We start from the raw sequence: 22,239 nt of genomic DNA, 5'->3' as shown, positions 1-22,239 counted from the left end.
GCAATTAATTCGGCCGGCACGGTTATGCGCGTTCGGCGGCGCTTTTTACGGAACCGCGATGAGACCGAGTCGTCGTCGCGGGTGCACCAGCCGCATTGGTTGCTGCGGCGAGACTCTTATTCGCGCACGTTTTCCTGTTTGACTATCCAGCTGCAACGCGGCGCCGCGCCCGAGTGTGCACCGGCTTCATTTCCTCGCTGTGTGCATTCGGAAACCGGTGTGTACTTTCCTGCGCATTGTCCCGATGGGCAGCCCGTTAGGAGGAAGCTAATTAAGCGAGAAACTGCCGCGGGGGACCCGCTACTTCCCAAAGGTCACCTTCTACTTTATTCTGATTGATAGCGATCGGAGTGCAGTCGCATGCAACGCGTTTAGAATTTCGGTGAGAACGTGACCGACTATTCTTTTCGTCGTCTGGATTCGCGTAGGAGCGTTTGATTTTGTTCAACGGGGGATGGAAACCTCGTCAAAAGTTATTTTACAGTCCGCGTTAATTGTTAACGATCAGGAGATGAATATTAAACAACGATAGACGATTTTATACAACAATCCTCGTCACCTAGATTTATTTTGGAGCATTTGATTTCGTTCAGTAAGGGATGAAAACCTTGTCAAAAATTATTTTACAGTCGTGTTAATTGTTAACGATCAGGAGATATAAATATTAAGCAACGATAAACGATTTTATGCAACAATCTTCGTCACGTATATCTGTATAGGAACGTTCGATTTTGTACAACGGGGGAGGAAACCTCGTCGAAAATGATTTCATAGTTCGTATAAATTGTTAACCATCAGAGGGAAATGATTAAGCAATGATCTACGATTCTGTGCACCAATCTTCGTCGCCCAGATTCGCTCGGGAACATCGGCTCCCGTTAATGAGCTACCGAGTCCTCGTCAAAGATTGTCTCGCACATCGCGTTGCTACTCGGGCGCATCAATCTTTGTCAGCCGCATTTACTTCTGAACATTAAGGAATCAACATGTCTTCGTCCAACTTTAACATCTCGCGCTGTGTCTACCAATTTCCCGGATCAATTTCGTATTCATTTCGTCGAGCACACTGCGCGCAGCTTCTCCCCGAGCGTGAGTTCTTCCATTATACATATAATTACTTCGAAATGTGCACACGTTTCGAAGAAATTTTCATCGAGATCGTGGAGCGACTATGCACGTCGTACGTCGTGAAACAGACGTTTCTCCGGGACGAATGTACTCGTCGTTCGCAGCTACGAGGAGAACAAATCGCGTGATCTGGAACAAAGGCGTGCAATCGATCCGCGGAATCGCGGAGTAGATAGCGAAATCGGATGCGAATTCTTTCGAGCTTGCAGCGCGGATAGCTGCTCGGAATTTCGAAGGCACTTTGGAGGTCTCCGACCGGAAACCTGAGAGAGCCGCTCTGCCGGTGGATTCGCTCCATACGACGTCGTCCTCTGCGGTTCCTCGAGGATTATTGGATAGGCATGTCCGACCCTTGCTAGTCATTAATGACCACTGGAAGGTCCGCCAGGACTTCGATGATCTCCGGCAAGCTTTGCTCGGTCTACATATTGATCTCTCCTACATCTCGGATCATCCTTTGAGGAATCCTGGAAGGATACGTCCGGTCCACGGTGTACGAAGCTTTAATCGAACAAAGGCCGCGCTACCAAAGGTCTTTAATGAACCTTGGACGCCCTCGAGAGTGACACCGGGATCCATCGATCTTCCGCGGTATCTGGCGGTGCCCCCAGAACTCGTCCTCGGAGGGTGACTGGAAAAAATTCGCTTTCAGGAGCTGTAATAATCCGTAATGGCCGTTGATAGAACCTCTCGAGCTACCCCGATGGTTCCAGGACTTGTTGAAATTCTAAGGGCACCGGCAGATTCTGCGGGTTCATCCAGCAACCTTCTCGAGTTACGCGGTCCATTCGAGAATGCAGGAAAATTCGCGTCGACGTCGAATGTTCAAGACATCCAGCGATCCAGCGGGTCTTAATTGACATATCCATTCGGTCGAGTCATTTTAAATAAACAGAAGTTATTTGTCAAGACAAACGAGCTTTTCTTTTCGCTAAATAGATGGGGGTTGAAAATAAATAAAATGAAAAAAAAACAGGAAAAGCAAATAAAACAAAACGAAATAAATGCCCGATAAAAAAGACAGTAGCTATTTATCAGACATTTATTTCGTTTCGTTTCATTTATCTCCAACCTTTTTTTTTATTTCGTTCATTTTGAATCCCTATCTATTTAATGAAAGCAAAAACTCGTTTGTCTCTCGGTGACTCGTAGTGGGTAGATACAAGCAATATGGCTGCACCGGAAGTTATTTATGACACGACCTAATAGTAATATCTGCGAGTTCGTCGATCCGTTTATAACTATAGAAACGTTCGTAATTTAACCGAAGCCTAATAGACGATCCAGTAGAACCTGCCACGCGAGCGGCAAACTCTTGAATCAATTACGCTGTCCATATATGTATTCCTGTTCGAGGGCCGTCTATCCAGAAAATGTGCTGAACCCTGTCCGATTCGTCGAGGTTAAATTAAGGAGAGGAGAGGATTAACAGGGCAGAAGTAAGCCGGGCAACAGATTAGAAGTGTTCCGCGAAAAATTCGAGCGCGAACCCGCAGTTACCGGACGTGTCGTGAATATGTAATGAATTACAAGTTTTTGCGGCAAGCCGTGAATTATTCATAGAGCACGCGAGCTCCGTTAACGGGCTTTAAACTGCATGCGTATACATACCTTCCGGTTGTTCGAGTCCCCATTAATATTTATAATAACTTAGCCGCGGCGGTTTCCTTTGTGCGCGATCCGGGGCCGCCGTTGCTCCCTCTGCCGCGGCTCCGGCCGCGTAACTCTTATCAATTCTTTCCATATTTTAGCGGCGCCGCGTCGCGCCGTGTTCGCGGACCGCGAAATTTTATTGCCCGCGGACCGCGGATTGTTCTATCGCCGAATTTAAACAGCTTCGGCCGTTTCTATCGGTCGATTAACTTGTTGAGCGTCCGCGCGCGCGATGGGATTACCTCTCAACCGCGTTCATTTTGTTGGCAGAAGTCGACGCGGGAAAAAAAAAGCGGTGTAATCGAAACAGCGCGGGCGCGTGGCTATCAATTACCGCCGGAAACTCGAGATTCCAGCTCGCTGGAAGGAAAAATATTTTCCTAAAGGTCGGAGCCCCGCGAGCGGGGCGAATCGGCGGCGCGGGCGAAACGCCGGATCGTTCCGGCGGCGATTCGAACGATCGAATTCCCTTGAAAGCTTTTCGGGATAACGATGCTTAAACATTCGGAAACGCGCGGGATCCCGGGATTCGATTGCCGGTTTAAACCGGACCCGCGCGTCCGCAACGTTCGCGCGACGTTTCCCGAGTTATTGCGGCCGCCGATCTTCGCGATCGTTTTTTTTCTCTCTTTTTCACGGTCGCGCGGAACAAAACGCGGGACGACCGCGAATAATCGGAATTTCGTTTCGAGCTACTTCGAACGCCGACGAACCGGCGCGACGCGTTGTTTCTCCGGCGAATTCCCGCGATTTGTTCGAACGAAACGCGAAACGGAACGATTCCGATGTTTCGTTTCAATCGCATTTCCGTATCCGCGCGCGTCTCGCCGCGCACGCCCCCGGACAAATTCGGCGAACGGTCGACGAGCGTTCGGCGTGCAAATTGATTTCGAAAATTGCGCGAAATAATTGGTACACGCTCGCATAAAATAAGGGTAAACAATGAACTGGCCCGCGCAGCGGCAGCAGCTTTTATTGGCCTTTGCGCGGGCGAACGTTGGCCCGAATGAAAAACAGGCCGTTCATGATTGTTTTTATTCGGGGTCATTGTTTGCGATCCGTTCCGCGGAACAGTTAAAATACTGTATTACATTCTCGTTGCATCGGGAAATGATTTTTCAAATCGGAATCGTTCATTGCACGGGCCGTTGACCCGTCCGGTACGGCGATCATTCTTCTGTCCCGCGCTAACGATTATCGGGAACAATTAAAAAATTTCGCTGCACGCTCGACTCTCCGTTTCCGTAATTCTTGTTACACAGCCGCTAAAACAGCATTTCTGTTTTATTAACCCGATCGAGCATCGACCGGTAATCCTCGTTATTTATCGGCCGGGCGCGTCCCGCGCGCCAATTATTTGATACGCGTCGACTTTTCCGCGCGCACGCGATTTATTCGTACAAATAAGAATTTGCGCCAGCGCTGCGATCGCCGAGATCACGATTAACAGAAATTCCGTTGTAGTTACGAGACCGCGGATCTCGCGCGTACGCGACTATTTTCAATTCTGCGAAACCATTTAAAAAATTCAGCACATCTTTAGTCGACTCTCGTTCCGCGGAACCGAGAGACAAGCAGCGTTTATTTCGCACGAAAATCCGCGGTCCGCTGGATTATTCTAGTAAGTTCGCGCACACGGTCTGCAATCGTTTTATGCGATGATCGGAGAGATCGTTCGCGAAACACCGAGCGAGAAAGTTCGTCGATTCCGCGCGAGACCGATCAGGCGATCCGGTAACGAGACAGAAGATTAACGCGCGACAAAAATTAACTCGCGGCAGCGTGCATGGACGAAACAGTGTCTCCGGGCAAGTGAACCGACGAATGGAATTACGAAGGATCCCTCGATATCGGCGGCTCAACGTGCTTTCCGGCGCGTTAAAAAAATAAACGCGCGAAATTTCCTGATTAACGGGTTCTGGCCTCGCGCGTGTGCGGCTCGGACGAACGACACTCATCGATTCGGGACACGGAACGCGTGTCTGTCCGCTTCGCGTTAATCCGGGAGCTTGCCGGTCGATGTAGCAATCAGCGGCGCCGCGTGCGGATAAATAACGCCAGTGTCTGAAACGCTGCGGCGGTTTCTTCGGCGGTGCGTCGAAGTCACGAAATAAACGTCGACGCGAGATCGCGGCTGGACGGATGGGGGGAGAAGGGGGGACGGCGCGAGTCTATCAGTCACGTCCAGTTTATCGAGTGTCAACGAATGTATTAATCATCCGCGCGAAGGAGATTGCGCCGCGAACAGATTAACATTAAACGCGCGGCGTTAATTACAATCCGCTTCGCCGGATCGCAGTCCGTTTTGTCCCTCGACCGGGGGGGTAACAATTTAACGCATCGGATCGTCGCCGAAAGTCCGGACACGAGGCGGACGATTATTGTCTTAAAAGCTAATCGATCGTCTTACAACGGATTCGCGAAGTTCCCGCGGCCATCCGAAGATCCTCTTATCAGATTAATCGTGAACCGCGCGCGAGAGTTCGTCGTGAGTTCCACGAATCCGTGGATGTTTTCGTTATCGCGAGTATCGACGCGACCGATCATCACGTACGAGATAATCTTCGGCTAAACAGAATCGGCCGGCGATACCCGTCGAGGCGTTAAATCGCGAGAACAATGCGGTCTTCCGGACTTCGGACCTCCGCAACGCGCGGCCGGAACGTTCTCCGCTCGAATCGCGCCGCGCCGGGGAAATTAAGTCCGATAAGTTGACCTCGAACGTTTCGCGCGAGCTTGTCGGGACCCCGCGAGATCCGGTGATCCCCGATCCGAGATTGCAGTTCTCTCCGTCCGCTCCACGCCGGTCTTTTTTTCTTTTAATTAGTCGGCGCAGACAGCGCGCGGCCTTTAATCGTTAACGAATTCCTGACGTCGAGCTCTGTGCCCAGCGATCGCTCGCCCGAATTAACGTCCTCGACGCGTATTGTCCCGCGAAGGTCTCCGCGAGAGAGAGAGAGAGAGAGAGAGAGAGAGAGAGAGCCAGTCCCTTTGTGACCGATCCGCAGCCAATTGTTTCAACGAATTTAGTATCGGGCACGCGACGTTGCACAGCGAAAGAATTACAATCCCGGCTTTTGTCCGAACCCCTGACCCCTGGACCCCGCCGGCTCGACTCTCCCGAACGGGTCGATCCTTTTGAATCCACGTGTAGATCCTCGATCGTGCCGGCGATCTTCCTCGGACACGTTCGGCCGTAACGACTTTATATAATTGAACTTTGATTACGCGGCCCGATCGCGCGATTCGTTCACGTATTTCCCAGCAGCCGGGCTTCCCCGTGTTCCGCCAGCGGTCGCCACGCAAATGAGAGGTCTCCGTTGTAAATAATATTTATCTCCGTGCCCGTCGATCCGACGGAGCGCGTCCGGCGCGGCCTCAAACACCGACGAAAATAACTCTTTTAACCGAGCGTCGACGCGCGTGTCCCCGATCGCGACCGATCCGATTACGAAACGCGTATACCCCCTGCTTTAGGATTTCCCGTGGCCCGTCGATTTTCTCAAAATATAAATTCCGACCTTGTCACACCGGCGCGTCCCCCGGACCCCCGTTACACACGGCCCCGCGTTTCGTATTATTCGAAAACATAATTCCGATCGACGCCTCGCGCGTTTCCAATGTGTTCGCGCACCGGCGCAAATTTAATAGGAATCCCAGGATTTATCTGCGGCAGAGAAAACGTGACTCGTTGCCCGCCGAGCCGTCGGCGAACGCTACATTCATTGTTACCGCAGTTGCGTAACACGTGTTTCCAGTGAAATTAGAATCGCTTAGGATACCGCGAACGAAGAAGATCTTGTCGGATACTTGTCTCTCGATGCTTGTGTATCTGCTCCGGCAGACGATTCGTCGCGGAAAGAACGCGGGAACAATGGAAGCTGTGATTGATAGTACGTAGTTTCCAGCGAGGAAACTCGTTCGTCATTTGGCTGATCGAAAATGATTTCGTTCCAGCCAACTGCGGCAGGTTTAGAAATTATTCCGCGCATTGTCCAGCGAACGCAATGATAATCGGAGAAGCAGGAAGCATCGATAATCTCGAAAACATCGGTAAAATATGTCACCTTTAGAGAGAAGTACCCATTCTCCCCTACTTCGAAAATTCTGTGTTCTGCGTTATCAGGATTCGGCGATCCGGTATTCACAGAATTTAGCTATGCAGTAATGTCTCCCTTACCGACGCTCAGATTGTGCAGAAAAATGGACAACTCGTTTTCATAGTCGTTGACAATCGATAACCAGAAAAAACGAGCTCGAACAATCGTATCTCCTCTTCTATAAATTGTCCAATTTTGGGAGCGTCATTTAGAGCGTCAATCTGAGCGTCAATTAGAGAGACATTACTGTACTTATTAAGCAGTCGAGTCTTAATTCACAGTCTTCGCAGCAAACGAAGTTCTCCGATCAGCCGCGACAAAGAAATCAACAGGAACGCCGGCGCTTCACTGCCGCTTGGACAAGATGGTGGAGAACTGCGAGCAGAGCTTAGGCAACGCGCTCCTGACGGTGAGGATGGTGACGATGGCCGTGAGAATGACGGCGAGCGACCGTGCGTGTGGAATATCCTCTGGCAGCCACCTCATTTGGAAGCCGAGGATCTGCGCGGCCATGCCGAGGACGAGGCAGACGATGCCGAGCATATTGTGGGCGAACTTGAGGATCACCGGCTTGACCAGCTTCCGGAGTCTGGCCGCGATGAGGACCGGGTAACCCCAGATAGCCAGGAACAGCATGATCACGAGGGAGGAGATGCCTAGTATCCCGTGATTCGACCTGAAGTGGAATTTCTTCACTTTGTACATGACCGCGACTCCGGCGATGACGCAGACGAGGCCCAGGACCTGCAGGATCCAGTGCACGTGTTTCCTGGTTTGTCGAGAGATTGATCCCGTGATGACGTCCTCGCCAGCCAGCCAGATAATGCCCTCGGACATCAGCAGGATGTACTGAAACCGGCAGAAGAGGGGTCGGGTCGTCAAGGAACGGTGGAAGTTGCAGTCGTTTCGCCAAGTCGTTAGAACTTCTTTGGCCACCCCGGGACTGTCTCTCGGAGACCGAGGGTGCAAGAGAGAGCCCGAGAGAGCGAGAGAGCAATAGAGCAAGAGAGAGAGAGAGAGATCCTCGAGGTCATTGCAGAATTTCGATTTCGCGTTTCAGCCCCGGGGTGTGTAAGTGGAAAATAAATGGAGCAATTTGAATCGCGCGCAATCGCCCGCCGACACTGCCGACCCAGCAAGGTTACCCCGGAACTTCTTCGACCCTCCCTCGCACTCTCCCTTAGCCCCCCCCCTCTGTCACCCCTTTCTCCGCTCCTTTCTTCGCGGGAGAGCCGAAGAAGTTCGCCGCGCTTTTTTTCGACGATTAAACCGCTCGAAAATTTTTCGCGGAATGAAACTTTTCGCGCGCCACCGCAACCGTTAACCCGGTGATTTAACATTCCCCGAAGGAACCCGGGGTTCCTTCCCCGGTGAAGAAAAAAGTATGACCGTCGCGTATATTATCTTACCGGCGTGGAGGAATCCCGCTCCCCCGGCCCCGATCTTCGACAATTGTTTCGCGGCGACTGTTTATCGCGGCGGAACTTGCACTCCGACCGGATCGGCCCGGTTGTTTTCCACTTTGTTGGTCTTATGCCGGCGGCTCGCCGGCGACTTCGCCGGCTTGGAAAGTTCGTCGTAATTAGACCGAGTCGAAGGAGAGGGATATCAAATTTGATTCCCCCCCTCTGCCGCCGAGCCGCTCCCGCGAAAATTGCAATCAACTGTTTCAAATTCCATTAAAATCTCGCGACCGGGTCGATCGTCCCGCGGATTATTTTTGCGCGCTGTTCCGCTCGCCGGACAACTTTGTTTCGAACTGCGTGTTACGCCTTTTTTACCATTGATAATTGGTCGCTGTTTAATTTGTGCGGGCTTGCGCGCTCGCGACCGGGCCGAGTGCAATCTTCGAACGGGGGAGCGGACGAATTAAAATAATTGCAGCGCGCTGACACGATTCGCTTTGTTGACAAAGAGAAATTGTTCTTGGTCGCGTGGATGCTGATTTATTCTTGAGACGTTAAAAATAGCCGCGACGTCGAACAGCTGGAACATTTCTGATCGATTTCGCGCAGACTTTTGCGTATTCGTGATAGAAATGATTAGAACTTCGCGAAACGGCAGAAAAATATAGTAATGTCTCTCTAATTGACGCTCAGATTGATGCTCTAATTGACGCTCACAAAATTGGACAATTTATGGAAGAGGAGATACGATTATTCGAGTCTCGTGACTCGTTTCTTATGGTTATCGATTGTCAACAACTATAAAACCGAGCTTCAAGGCTCGAACAATCGTGTCTCCTCTTCCATAAATTGTCCATTTTTCTGCACAATCTGAGCGTCAATTAGGGAGACATTACTGTAACTCGACGCGCTGCCGTTGAATTGTTAATTTAACCAACGAAAGATTCCCGGGCAATTAGCTTATTTTTGATGCCGAAACTACACGGTGGAACGACTGCGACTGCTATCGGACGGTCGCAGACAATTGCGGGGGGATTAGTCGGCTAATTTCATAACGATCGCGGTCAGAGAAGACACCGAGGAGATAACGGAAACGCTCGGGAACCAGTGCAGGTCATTGTGCAGCGTGCAATGGCGGACCTAATTATTAGCCGGTGGGAAACGTGACTGGCGAGCGAAGTTCAGCCTTTTACCCCCGGACGATTCGCAGGGTGTTACGCCTCGGCTAAAAGATTGCGCGCACATACCCCGAGGGTGCATAAAGTTATATGCACGTCCAGGGTGCCCAAGGTTCGAGCCGAGTAGTACAGGGTCAGGGCGGTCAGGAAGCCGATCAGCAGGTGATTCACGCAGTCGATCGTCGTCAAGAGCTTCTGCGCCAAGGTCGACCTTGGGGTCTTCTCCGTCGAGGGAACGAAGGCCTCTGGATCGCCGATCGTCATCGCCTTCAGCGATTGCTGCGACCCGTTGTTCAGCACCATTTTGTCTTTCTGGGAAAATCCAAAGGGCGCAACAATGCGCGACAATGTTTAATATCGAACGTCGAGATCGATAGGGAAATGTTTGCGCGATTTTTAACGAACCTGCGGGGAAGCCGTGCTCGGAATTCGCAAGCGGGCGCGGGTCATGAATTTTCGTAGAATATTATTGGGTCGTGCGGGAGATATTTCGGCGAGCATTTTCATCGGATTGGGACATCGATTGCAGCCGGATCTACATACAGATGACACAACTTTCGCCGCGTAACCAGAAGGCTATAATCCTTAGGATGTAGATAAGGTTAATAAAACTAAGCACCCGGCGGGATCAGCGCGAAACAGAAGATCCGGTCGCGGCGGGAGGGGGAGGAGCTGCAATAAACCGGCCGACGACAATTATCGATATCGAATCACGAGTTAACAATGATCTTTCATCGGTATCTCAAAAATCTAGCTGTCCGAGTGCCGAACAAATGTCAACTCGGATAACGAAATAAAAGTTCTGTCGAATGATAGAACTCTGAATGGATGTTCTTCTGCGTACAGTACCTCGCGAAAGTACACATTCGAACGTCTTTTAAAACGTAGTAACTTTTAATCTTACGCGATTACTCGACCTCTTTTTTAGATTTTAGAAAGACTAATTTACTTTACCGTACCTAAGAAATTCTAATTCAATGTAATTTGGCCGAATTTTTATAAAATCATTGCGTTTCAAAAACTGTTCGTATACTTTCGTGATATACTATACAGTCGACGGTCCATTAATTAATTATTATCATAATTATACAACCGGCGATGTTCTACATTCAATTTAAAGCTTTCTTCAGCAATTTTTCAAAACGTATTTTGTGTAATTCGATCGCTGACAATCGAGTAATTAAGAGACGATTTAGATGCACCGTAAGTTAGAATCGATTATGCTAATCGTGCTTCGAAAAATTGGTGTCACCGGTCGTGATCAGAAATGCACGGAACTCGCGATCTGTTATTTACATACAGATTCAATCGGTATTTCGAGATCCAAAGATTTTTTCCAGCCGGCGTGACGCAATCTCGAACCACTCAGCTGTTAATCTATGTCTAATTTCGCCTCTTGCATTATCGCTGTCCGAATTGATATCGCTTGTTGTCCGATTGATATTGTATCTGCTCGCCGAGAACTGCCGCTTTTTCGACGAACTTCGCCGTCGTGCACGGGATCGTCCGAGAAGCCTCAAAGAACGTTTGCTAATAGTCAAAGGGCAGCGTCGCGATAGTAATTACTGGCCACGATAAAGGGAATTAGAGGCGTTACGGGTTCCGGGCAATGCGTTCGAGTGATTACATCTGGGAGCTCGGCGGTGCTGACCCCTTTAAAATCGGGTCACCGATCGAAAGAAACGGAAATGAGTCCGTTGATCCCGCGCCCGCGGTCCGAAGGAAACGAAAATGCAAAAGCCAAGCAGACAATGGCAGTCTAATATCTGCTGCGCGAGAAGCCGGAACGCGGTTGACAGACCGCAGGTCGCCGCACCGCGTGGCTACGGATTGATCGATCTGTTTTATTACAGAGGGATCCGTTTTTATAATCCCGATATTTTGTCGAAGTTTCGTCGGAGCCAAATGGCGATTGACGTCCATTCACGCTGGAACGTCGACGAGTTCCTCTGGTTTTGTTGGCTGGGGATTTCCTTGTTCTACGATATTATATTCGAAAACTGTACTGAAACCGTGGATACCGCGGGCGTCCGCGCAATTTTTCACGATTCTCTGCACTTTATAAAGTTTCATACGCCGTGAGCGAAGAAAAATCCGCTGCCTATGGGTCGCTAATTATTAGACCGCGGATTTTACGCGTTTATAGGAAAAATGGTCGGGCGGAATTTAAAAGAACGAGTATGTTAAAAGAATTTAAGGACGCCCATGTATTATTTTCGACTCGCTGACATTTTGTTCGAGGAAGAAAGAAATATCTATTTGATTCATGTTTGTTGCAATTCGTGAAGAATTGTTGCAACGACGAATGATACTGTGAAGTCATTTGATCCAGTCTTTAAAAAGTTATTGCGCCAAATTCTTCTGATTTGCCGTTTAATTCTGATCCAGTCTTTAAAAAGTTATTGCGTTAAAATTTATATTCAAAGCTGTTCGAATATTTTTTGCACCTCCTGTATTTTGCAACTGGTGCAATTTGTATCTTGTATAAAAAAAAGCCTCACGAACGATGACTAGACTGCAGATTACAGTAAATTCTCGCTAATTTTCCTTCAATTTTTAAACAAAAATGAACAATTTGGGAAGAGGAGATACAATGATTACAAATTGTGCATTTTTGTTCGCAAGCTAAAGGAAAATTAGAGAGAATTTCCTGCAAATTGTAAGAAACAGAGGAGCCACTATGTGAATTTCTTTCTTTCCCTAATCATTTTGCTAGCTCGAATATAGTACGCCAATGCTGTTCCATTCGTCCAGTCCTTCGACCGTTTAAAATTGCAGCTGTCATCGCGGATGTCCACGGTGCTAAGGGTTGTGGCGCGGCGTCGACACAAAGACCCGTCATATTTTCGAAAGTAAAGTGCGGCAGCGCAATTCCGTAATTGCGTTCTCATGGTGGAGGCTGTCGGTCGGTTCGACGAGGAAACGCGGCACGGTCCCCGCAGAAAATCGTCCGTCAGGCGGACACAATATTTTCGGTCGCCATAATCTGTCCGGGCAAATTGAAGCCAGTAAATGAAATAAACAAGTTTCCTTCCGACCGAGGGACCGTCTCCGGCCGCGTTACGTTCGTCTCGATTTATTTTGCCGACAATATAGTTCGTCAGCGCCCGCTTCCTCCGCCGACGACGACTTTTCCGTCCTCGAAACGCTCGTCGACGACGGAGTCACAAGTTTTCGGGACGCGTCGTCGTCGTCGTTGTTGCGCTCCGTAAAAACGGTGCAACGCGGCCGATTATTAGACGCGAATTTCCCGTCCATCGGAACAATTCCTCTCTCCCTAAAAAAAGAACTATTTTTTCGTCGGCGAGAACTTTTCGTGCGGCCGGCTCGGGAACAACGGGCGACGACGAAAATTGAAATAATGGAGGAGAGAGAGGAAAGACGGGGAACGGAATCGAGAGAAGGTCGCAGCGGCGAGCGAGGGGAACGGAAAGGGAGAAAGCGGCCGAGAAAGCGGGGAAATAAAAATGGCAAGTCCGGAAATTCCGTGGGAATTTTAAACGACTCGTTAACTCACCAAACAACTCGCTTCTCCTTCGGAAAATTACGGGAGCCGCAGTGGTGTCGTCGTCGTTGTCGTTCTCGTTGTCGTCGTCGTCGTCGACGCAAAGGCCTGCGTCAGTCGGTTACGAGTTTCCCGGGAACCGAGCACAGACGCGGATCCGCGCGCGATTACTGTTATACTAATTGAGGAAATCTCAATCGATCGGAACACCGCCTCTCTGCCGCAGTATTGAGCAAATTCCTTTTTTTCTTCTGTCCGCCCCACGCGGCCGCTGAACCAGATAATTGGAACGCGGTGCTTACGTGACCACCGACGCGTCGCGGCGCTCATTAATTAAAAAAAGGCGGAAAGCGAACCGGGTACGTGACACCGATAATCAGATGTCATTTTTCTTCCCTTTTTTTTGCGTCGCCGGATCGCGCGATTCTCGCCGTTCGCCGAGCAGATACGCGATAGCTCTCTCGCCGCGTGCACCGGCACCGCGTAACGCCGACTGACGCGCTATTGGCATTTCTACCGGTTCGGTAAAAAGAGGTGGCACCTGCCGGCGCTGGTAATTAGTCCGGTCCCAGGCCCGCGGACTCGTTCGTTAACTCCTCTGCGGAAAGAAACGCGAAGGAGTTCCAACCCCCTACCCACCCCGCCTTTTCTTTTCCTGGCCGGAATATCCTTCGCCGCGGTGAAAATGGAAGAGCCCACCGTGTTTCGTAAAACTTCGGACAAAGGAAAGTTTGTTTGTGTGGACCGGGACATTTTCTTGCGGCGAAGATAGAGGACAATTCTCTGCTTCATAAATACCGGGACGAGGAAAGTTTTCTTTGATTAACCGAAAGCTTTTCGCCGCTGCTGCAACGAGAAGGCGATTCGCCGATCTTGCGAAAATCCGATCCGGGCGATATTTTTCATCGATCGACTTTCATGGATCGTCTTTCCGCGGCCAAGGGCTCTCCCAGGAGTTTCGCGACACTTATCGTCCCTATTAACGCGCGATGATCCTCGACTTCGTTATCGCCTGCAAAATAATTTAACGATTAATCCTTTGGTGTCCGATTTATTTTCATTTGCGTTCTATCCGAAGTCAAGTTTTACGTGCACGTAGATGCTAATAACGAGAAAGCTTGATTTTATTAGCGTAGGTTATCCTACATATCTACATATCCTACAGTATATAGCTGGGACGCATATATCCCCATAAACTCCAAAGGGTTAACAGCAACAGCACCGGGCGTTAAAAGTATCCTGTCCGTGTTCTGATCTCGTGCAAATTACAGTGTCGAACTTTTATTTCTACCAATTTTTATATTAATATACGTTGAGACGAATGAATTTATCGAACGGTTTCCGATTATTTATGCCGGTGGACTATAAATATTAAGCTAGCGTATAAGGTAACGAGAATAATAATGGCGTGGATGGTCGACAGTCAGCGTTTTACGGTGCGTTGTTACCGAATCGAAGCCTTTTAGTCGATGCTTCAACGATATTCTGTAACCTGCGCCAGCTTATTAATATTACAGTAGCAACAACATGTATTCAAGTACATTTCGTTGTCACTCATATGTATGTATAGTCGCTCCGTCCGTGTGTTCTACGTGCAGATCTAGCTTATCGGCGACGTATGCTTGTGCGCGCGATGAATATTGTATTTAATAATCTTCATCACTTTCGGAGCCCGGATTGCATTATTCATACCAATTTGATACTCCCGTTAATCCGTTTCAATTGCACATGTGATTAACTCGATAATTATTACGTATTACATTTAACATGATACGACTGACGTACATCGTTCGCATTAATTTTCCTGTACACTTCGCGATTCAACCGGCGGCGCGTAACGAGTATTCAGAAAATTAACGGAAGAAAGACGGTACCTGACGGTGATATCGGAAACACCTGTGCCAGTGATTACGAGATTCGCTGCAGACGGACGCGTAAACAGCGAGCGACGGGAGTCCGGAGCCGAAGGGGACCAAATACAGTAATGTCTCTCTAATTGACGCCCAGATTGACCAGAAAAATGGACAATCTGGGAAGAGGAGATACGATTATTCGAGCCTTTTGGTTCGTTTTTATAGTTATAAATTGTCAACAATTATAAAGACGAGCAGCAAGGCTGAAATAATCGTATCTCCTCTTACTAAATTATCCAATTTAGTGGACAATCTGAGCGTGAATTAGGGAGACATTATTGTATATACAGCGTATGCTGTACACAGTAATCTTGTAGCGTATGTATAACATTTACAAAAAATCCATCTACACTGACACCCCAATCTATCAGGAAATCCATCCTACTAGTCTCAGTAACTGGTCCAAAATTTTGATATCGATCTCGGTGGCCCAGTTACTGAGACTAATGGAATTGATTTCTGGACAGATCTCAAAAATCCCGAAAATGAATTCCACTAGTCTCAGTAACTAGTCCACCTAGGTCCATAGCAAAATTTTGGACCAGTTACTGAGACTAGTGGAATTGATTTCTGGACATATCCCAAAAATCCCGAAAATGAATTCTACTAGTCTCAGTAACTGGTCCAAAATTTTGCTAAGACTAGTGGAATTGATTTCTGGACAGATCTCAAAAATTCCGAAAATGAATTCCACTAGTCTCAGTAACTGGTCCAAAATTTTGCTATTGACCGAGGTGGACCAGTTACTGAGACTAGTAGAATTGATTTCTGGACAGATCTCAAAAATCCCGAAAATGAATTCCACTAGTCTCAGTAACTGGTCCCCCTAGGTCGATAGCAAAATTTTGGACCAGTTACTGAGACTAGTGGAATTCATTTTCGAGACAGATTGGAAAAATCCAGAAAACCAATTCCACTAGTCTCAGTAACTGGTCCACCTAGGTCCATAGCAAAATTTTGGACCAGTTACTGAGACTAGTAGGATGGATTTCCTGATAGATTGGGGTACCAGTGTAGATGGATTACTGTGTATCGGGATCGCGTTTTCGAAAGCATCCGATCGGGTCGCGGCTCGCGCTCGCAGGCGCTTTATGAAAACTGAGCAGTCCGCTGATGAGTTAGCTGCGACTGCATCACGCGGTGCATTACGTATCAATCGCGAAACGATGCCGTCCGTGGTGTTTACGCGGTACACAATGCACACTCCGTGCGCTCGCATAAATATTTGGGAATTATTTAACGAGCGAATGGAAATTCCGTGGGGTTTCGCGTCGCCGTGAAATCGGAGTCCTGTGCGCGCGGTCGGGACGGATGACGCGTTTCCACGCGGCCGACAAGCCGGAATGGGAAATCCGAGGGAGGAGGTATGATTCCACGGAGGTTGACGGGGATTAACGGAAGAACGGCGCCGCCTGAGATTGCCGCGAAATCAAGCGGCGCGGAAATAAATACTGTAGGCGGCTGTTCGAGCCGCGACGAAAAGTTTCGGCCGCGCGTCAGCTGCGCGCGGGGGCCCGCCCCGCGTCAGCCCGCCGTCGATATTTCCCATGCAAATTCGATGCAATTCCGCGAAATCAGATTATTGAATTTAGATTCGATTGGAGCCGGCCGATAGAATTCTATGAAAAGTCCGGGGGGCGGCGGCCCTTTAAACGAGATTAATAAACGTTCCTCCGGCAAGCCCGGCACGGCACGGCCCGGCCCGGTCCGACTGCCGTCGTAAATCGGGAATTAACCGATCGCTACTATTTAGCGAGCAATTTATTTCGATTTAATTAGCTCACGGTGTATTCAACTTTCCGGCCGGAGACTTTTCTGGGACGCGCGGGCCGCGCGACCACCGCGCCGCCTCGTACAATTTATTTAATATTAATTGCACTAATTACCGGACGCGATTACCCGGCCCGTGCTCCGCCGAAACGAAACTAACGAATGCCCGTGCGAAATAACCGTGCGCACGAATGAATTAATTCGCCGCCGGACGACCCGTTGTCCGGTTTGTCAAGTCCGTTGTTTGTCATTGTTGAAATCTGCCCGGCTCCGCGAACGCGTATCGACCGTTTCGCGAACGCATCCTACGCGCACGGGACATACAGCGCGCAATAGCACATTTGCTGTACGCGATTCGTAATATTAATCGATCCTGTAATTCGCATCTCCGCGGAATGTTTTTCGAAAAATGTCGCGACCGGATTGCTTTTTACGTTCTCGCAATGGAATCCATTAATCCGTGAATTTGTTTATTTTCATTTTCTCGCGGAATTTCCCGTAGCTAATGCGAACGTGATTCGGCTCTCGTGTCCAATGGATATGAAAAATTGAGTTATTCCGGGGGAAAAATACTGTGGTTACACGCGCGCGCTGAAGCACCCGCCGGATTAAAAGCGATGAAATGTTTTATTAAACCGTGTTACGCTGCGCGCGCTCGCACGCCGCGCGACTTGCTGCAACTTAGATTACGGATGCAAACGTTGATGACTCAAACGCCGTTGTCGCGGAGTGGATGCGCGTTATTGCGGACTAATATTAAGGCCTGCGAGACATCGCGACGGCGAATGAACAATGCGATGTGTTTCGTAGGAAAATTTCTTCGAACGAAACGATCGAAAACCAAACCTCTTCGCAGACCTCCGAGGGGCGTAACAAATTTTTTCGGCGAATCGAATCGAAATTTTCTCGAAGAACGAAGTCTCCTCTTTCGAACGGGACCAGAAACGTCGCGGTGCGATTGTTTGGGGACATTTCACACCGGTTCGAATGAAAAGTGTGTGCCGCGAACGGCGAAGCACTCGATTTCCGGGGTCGTAAAATGTAAAGCGAAAATTCGAGGAAGTTCAAAGCGCCGTAACTTCGTTGAACGAGATCGTACAAAGATCTATCTAAGCTTCTTCGAAAGAGCGAAATCTGTACTTTCAAGTCGTCTCGGTGATTTTAATCTAGAATCGCTGTTCCCTCGGCGGCCACGTTTTGTTCGAACACGTTCGTTTTTCGTATGTCATCAACTTTGATGACATACGACGGGATCGAAAAATTTTTTCAGCCAACGAAACACTCGCGATTTTGAAGAACGAAGTTTCCCCTTTCCAACAAGACCAAACGCGTCCAGCTACGATTTTTTCCGGCGACATTGTGGCCATTTCAATGAAACCTGTTTCGCAGAATTGCATCGAACGAGCCGTCGTGGAACGACGAAATTCGGAAAGGTGATTGTTCCACGAATTTTCTGAAAATGATTTTTTCCACGAACATGCTCCAACATCTCGGGGGATGCGTCTACGGGTCACCGCTATATAATAACATTAATGCCAGACAGTGGCCGTGTTTCCCAGCACAGAGACGAGTTTGTTCTATCGGCAGGCCTCTCTCCTTCGTGTTCCATAGAACCGGAAAGGAGTTGTACACTTTGAACCAGCAAAGCCGAACCAAACGATCGCTACCGTGGTCTATTGTGATCAACTGGACCGATTGGAATCAGCATTGGAGACAAAACGGTCAGCTCGGCTCGACAGAGCCATGGAGACAGCCAGATGGAAAGAGAGAAGAGCGAGAGAGGGAGAGAAAGAGGGAAGATATATATACATATATACATATATATATATATAGAAAGAGAGAGAGACAGGGAGACACAGAGAGAGTCCTCTTCCACTGGGACAACAGAAGATCGCGTGTGGCTAAACGTAGTTAAACCAGAAATTGGAGGAACTTCCAGGGAATTTCGCTCGGCCTCTGTCCGGTGCCGTTAACTATTCATTCTAAAAACGTAGGATAAACGAATTTTGTCCATTCGCAATACCATTAAGGGTGAGGCTTCGTTTACCTACTACACAGAGCCCCCACTGCGCACGCATACAAGAAACACATATGTACACGTACACAACCTGGTCCATAAGTACGCGGCCACTTGCCACTTTTAACGAACAAGCGATGCACGATATGAATGAATCCTGTATAAACGATGCATGTCGGCGAATTCTGGCGGCATTATAAATTGTGTGCGATTGAATTATTTAAAGTCGCCGTTCGTGTTCATCCAAATAAATACTTTAGTCGAGAATGATATGAATCATTTAGTGACCCACATTTTCTAAAAATTCTTCGCCACGTTCCTTATCGCCTCCCGTTCCCATTCGATACATCCAGCCAAGGACAACAACAAATTACCCGACAATCGATGCTCTTTCTATTAGCATAGATACGAATAGAACGATAAGAAAAATTCCACGGAGTTATTTCGATTCGGATCGCGCCCGGAATATTTCTACTCGAGATCCAATCGTGCATTCGATTCGGTAATTGCTAGTTCTTTCGACGGAATACTGTAATTTTTAGCGGAAATGCCAAATTTCGGGTTGCTGCGAATTTCTCTGTGCTAGTCTTACGCCTATGTAATTTAGTGCTGCGTTGGTGCTGAGAGCCGACGCAGTTCCCTCCGAATTGCCTTCGAATCGTGGCACGTGGTCTCTGAATTGCCTTTGAATCGTGGCATGTGCCCTCCGAATTGCCTCCGAATCGTGGCACGTGGTCTCTGAATTGCCTTCGAATCGTGGCATGTGCCCTCCGAATTGCCTTGAAATCGTGGCACGTGGTCTCTGAATTGCCTTCGAATCGTGGCATCGCGTATCCATATTAACGCTAGATTCACGGAAGCCGTCAAAATGGCGGGTCACTAATTCTTTAATTTACGATTATTCAAAGAGTAAAGATACGTTTACGAGTTATTTATTCAATTTACACATATTACTCGCGACAAATGTTACAATAACACTTGTTAAAAATCAGAATAAATGTCTAATTGTTACTTTTATGAACTAATATAAGACAGTTGCTTTTTTGTGCTCCGTAAATCTTTTTTCGCCGACTGCTCCGAGTTTTTCTAAAAACGAGCCGCGATTCCCGAAGAATCTATGCTATTCTCAGATCTGCCGGTTTCAATTCCGACCTCCGAATATTTCCCGGAGATATTACCGTTTACGACCGCGGTGTTTATTCGCGTCAACGTCACGTCCGTCGCGTCGGTTCGTCGGGAGGTGTCTCGGCGTACGTACGAGATAACTCGTCCGATTCGCGGCCGCGATTAAACGGCCGCTCCGCTCGGGTTTATCGCGTGCCGGCCCGCAGAATCGGGATCGATGGAACCTTTATCGGTCTTTTCCGCGTTATTTTCCTCTCGTTCGCCGTCCTCGGTGTCGCGGCGATATTCGGTGAACGGTCGAATGTGGCTGGCCGCCGAAGCCGCGGTGTCTTCGGCGGCGTTCGCGTAGACGGAAAGTGGGTCGCGCGGAGAGAAAGAGGATTGGAAGTAAAATTAATTAGCAGGAGTAGTCGCGATATAGAGGTTTATCAATTTTAATTATCCCCGGCTTAACGAACTCTTAATTAGAAGCAGAGGCACGTAATTAACATCTGCGAGACGCGATTTATTTTTATCGCCAGGTAAGAACGCGAGTCGGCCGTCGCGGGATCGCGTCACGAAGGAAGACACTCGATGACGCAATGCCCGGCAGCTTCTTCAATCCGTTTTCCGATTTCCGCGCGCCGGATCACGAGCGCGGCCGATTTATCGTGCCTCGGCTGCGACTGCATGCGATTTTAATAATATCGCGGCGCAGCGGAGCGGATCTGCGAGCGAGCAAATCGGGGCTCGATAAGGCTCGAGGGGACTCCGAGGACGAGTTTACTCGTCGTTCGCGGATAACGGGTTAATATATCGCTCTCGCGTGATCGTTTCGCGCGCGGCCGCCTCCTATAAATTCATCTTTTCAGCTTTCCGTTACGTTCGTCGGACAGTCGTCCCGCACGGTTTTCTCGGTCTTCTCGACGTTTACGACGTTCACCCCTTCCGTTCCGTTCTCCAGTGGACGAGCGCTACCCTTCTAGCTGCCAATCGTCCGTAACAGCACCCCAGTCATATACACCATCAATTTCCGGCACAACTGCCAATTTCCGGCGGGATACCGGCTCGGCCGATCCGCCGCTTTGTGAACGTCGCGTTAAAATATTTCCTCGCGACCTTTTGTACCCGCTGCGCGTAAGCGCGCCCCTTATCCGAAGATCGCCGTCGGTTTCAACCCCCGGGGCAGCGGAAGAGGACGCCGGACAAATTTCCTTCGTATCGGAACAGGGTAATTCGATCGGATGATAAATCGTCGAGCTCGGGGCGAGTTTTCGATGCACCCTTCGCCGGTAAAAACTCGTTCGACGAATTTACCGGTGACTACTAAGACAGGGGTTGCGCTGGCGAAGCGAGGGGTGCGCTCGCTGTTTTGCCGGCCGTGTTTCCACCCCTATTTCGCGTCGACCGCGTTGCTTCCCGCGCGCAGATGTCAGCACCGACTGTCCGGCGAGGATCGCGCAGGGTAAATTGGCGGAATTATCGTCCGCTGTTGCGGAACACGAGCGAATCTTGGATGGCGCTGGTCGTTGCTGAAATCCACCCTTCTCGGTGCGTTCTTTCGAATTGAATCCTTGTGAAATATAGATTAATTTATAGGATTTTTAGATCGTGGAATTATAGCGATATACGCGAAGGATTATTATAGATCGCGGCTCGTCTCCTCCGAATCGACGAACCGTCGCGTTCGATTATTTCATGGATGTTCGTCGGCGGGTCGAAAGGGGCGAGGGGGTCGTTCACGAAAGTAATCGACGTCCGAGTGTCCCCGTCGGGCCCAATAACGGGCCCACGATTCCGTCGAAACGCGTAACAAAAGGGAGCATGGAACACAGGTAGCCCCGGATGTAATCGCCTTAGCCGAGATCCTTGAATGCCGTACCAGAAACGTCTACGACCCATAATAGCTATTTGACACACGTAATGATAATCCCATAATGCAAGGATCCGCTCGAAGTGGTCCCGGGTGCCCGACGAATGCCGAATATCTTCCGCCTGGCGTGCATCGAAATCATATTTCCCTATTGAATCCGTCGACAACCTTGCGCGGGAATGCGCTCGCGACGCAAAATATGCCATTATATACGATCGAACACAGGTAAAAAATCACATACCACGCGTGTCATCCGCGCGGATCCTTTCATACGAATTGACATAACTCCCCGGCACCCAATGGACCGATAGAAAGAGGAGAGTCGAGAATGGGGAGCGGAGCGATCCCTTGATCCCGCGAACAGGTTCGAGAAAATTAATACCCCAGGTTTAAGACGTTCGCGACTGCGTCGGCTCTGGCTCTGCAAATATTGGGGGTAGTGGAGCCGGTGCGATCTCTTAATCCTGCGAACGAGTTCGAAGCGAATTTTGCAACTTCGAGACACTCGGGGCTCGATTTGGACTAAGAGCATTAGCACCTTGTTTGGTTCCATTGACAATCTCTGGCATTGAAACACACTCTTTCGTTCGTT

At 49.1% G+C, this 22,239-nt stretch overlaps 1 protein-coding gene across 3 annotated transcripts; it reads right to left on the bottom strand.

The window, feature by feature from the left end:
* Positions 1-3,802: 3,802 nt before the first annotated feature.
* LOC117218828 (transmembrane reductase CYB561D2) lies at positions 3,803-13,418 on the bottom strand. 3 transcript variants are annotated; one of them, XM_033467500.2, is made up of 4 exons: positions 12,983-13,418; positions 9,871-10,000; positions 9,535-9,777; positions 3,803-7,730 (listed from the first exon to the last, which is right to left on the bottom strand). In XM_033467500.2, the coding sequence occupies exons 2-4, from the start codon at positions 9,970-9,972 to the stop codon at positions 7,227-7,229; spliced, it is 849 nt and encodes a 282-aa protein (XP_033323391.2). In that variant the 5' UTR covers positions 9,973-10,000; positions 12,983-13,418; the 3' UTR covers positions 3,803-7,226. The 3 variants fall into 3 exon arrangements, with proteins under 3 accessions (XP_033323391.2, XP_033323392.2, XP_033323388.2); XM_033467501.2 differs by lacking the exon at positions 9,871-10,000 and having other exon boundaries at positions 12,983-13,406; XM_033467497.2 differs by lacking the exon at positions 12,983-13,418 and having other exon boundaries at positions 9,871-10,015.
* Positions 13,419-22,239: the final 8,821 nt, after the last annotated feature.

The sequence above is a fragment of the Megalopta genalis genome, chromosome 4 (assembly GCF_051020955.1).
Source record: "Megalopta genalis isolate 19385.01 chromosome 4, iyMegGena1_principal, whole genome shotgun sequence".
Taxonomy (NCBI): Eukaryota; Metazoa; Arthropoda; class Insecta; order Hymenoptera; family Halictidae; genus Megalopta; species Megalopta genalis.
Note: the sequence above shows the minus strand (reverse complement) of the source record. Positions and strands in the feature narration are given on the sequence as shown.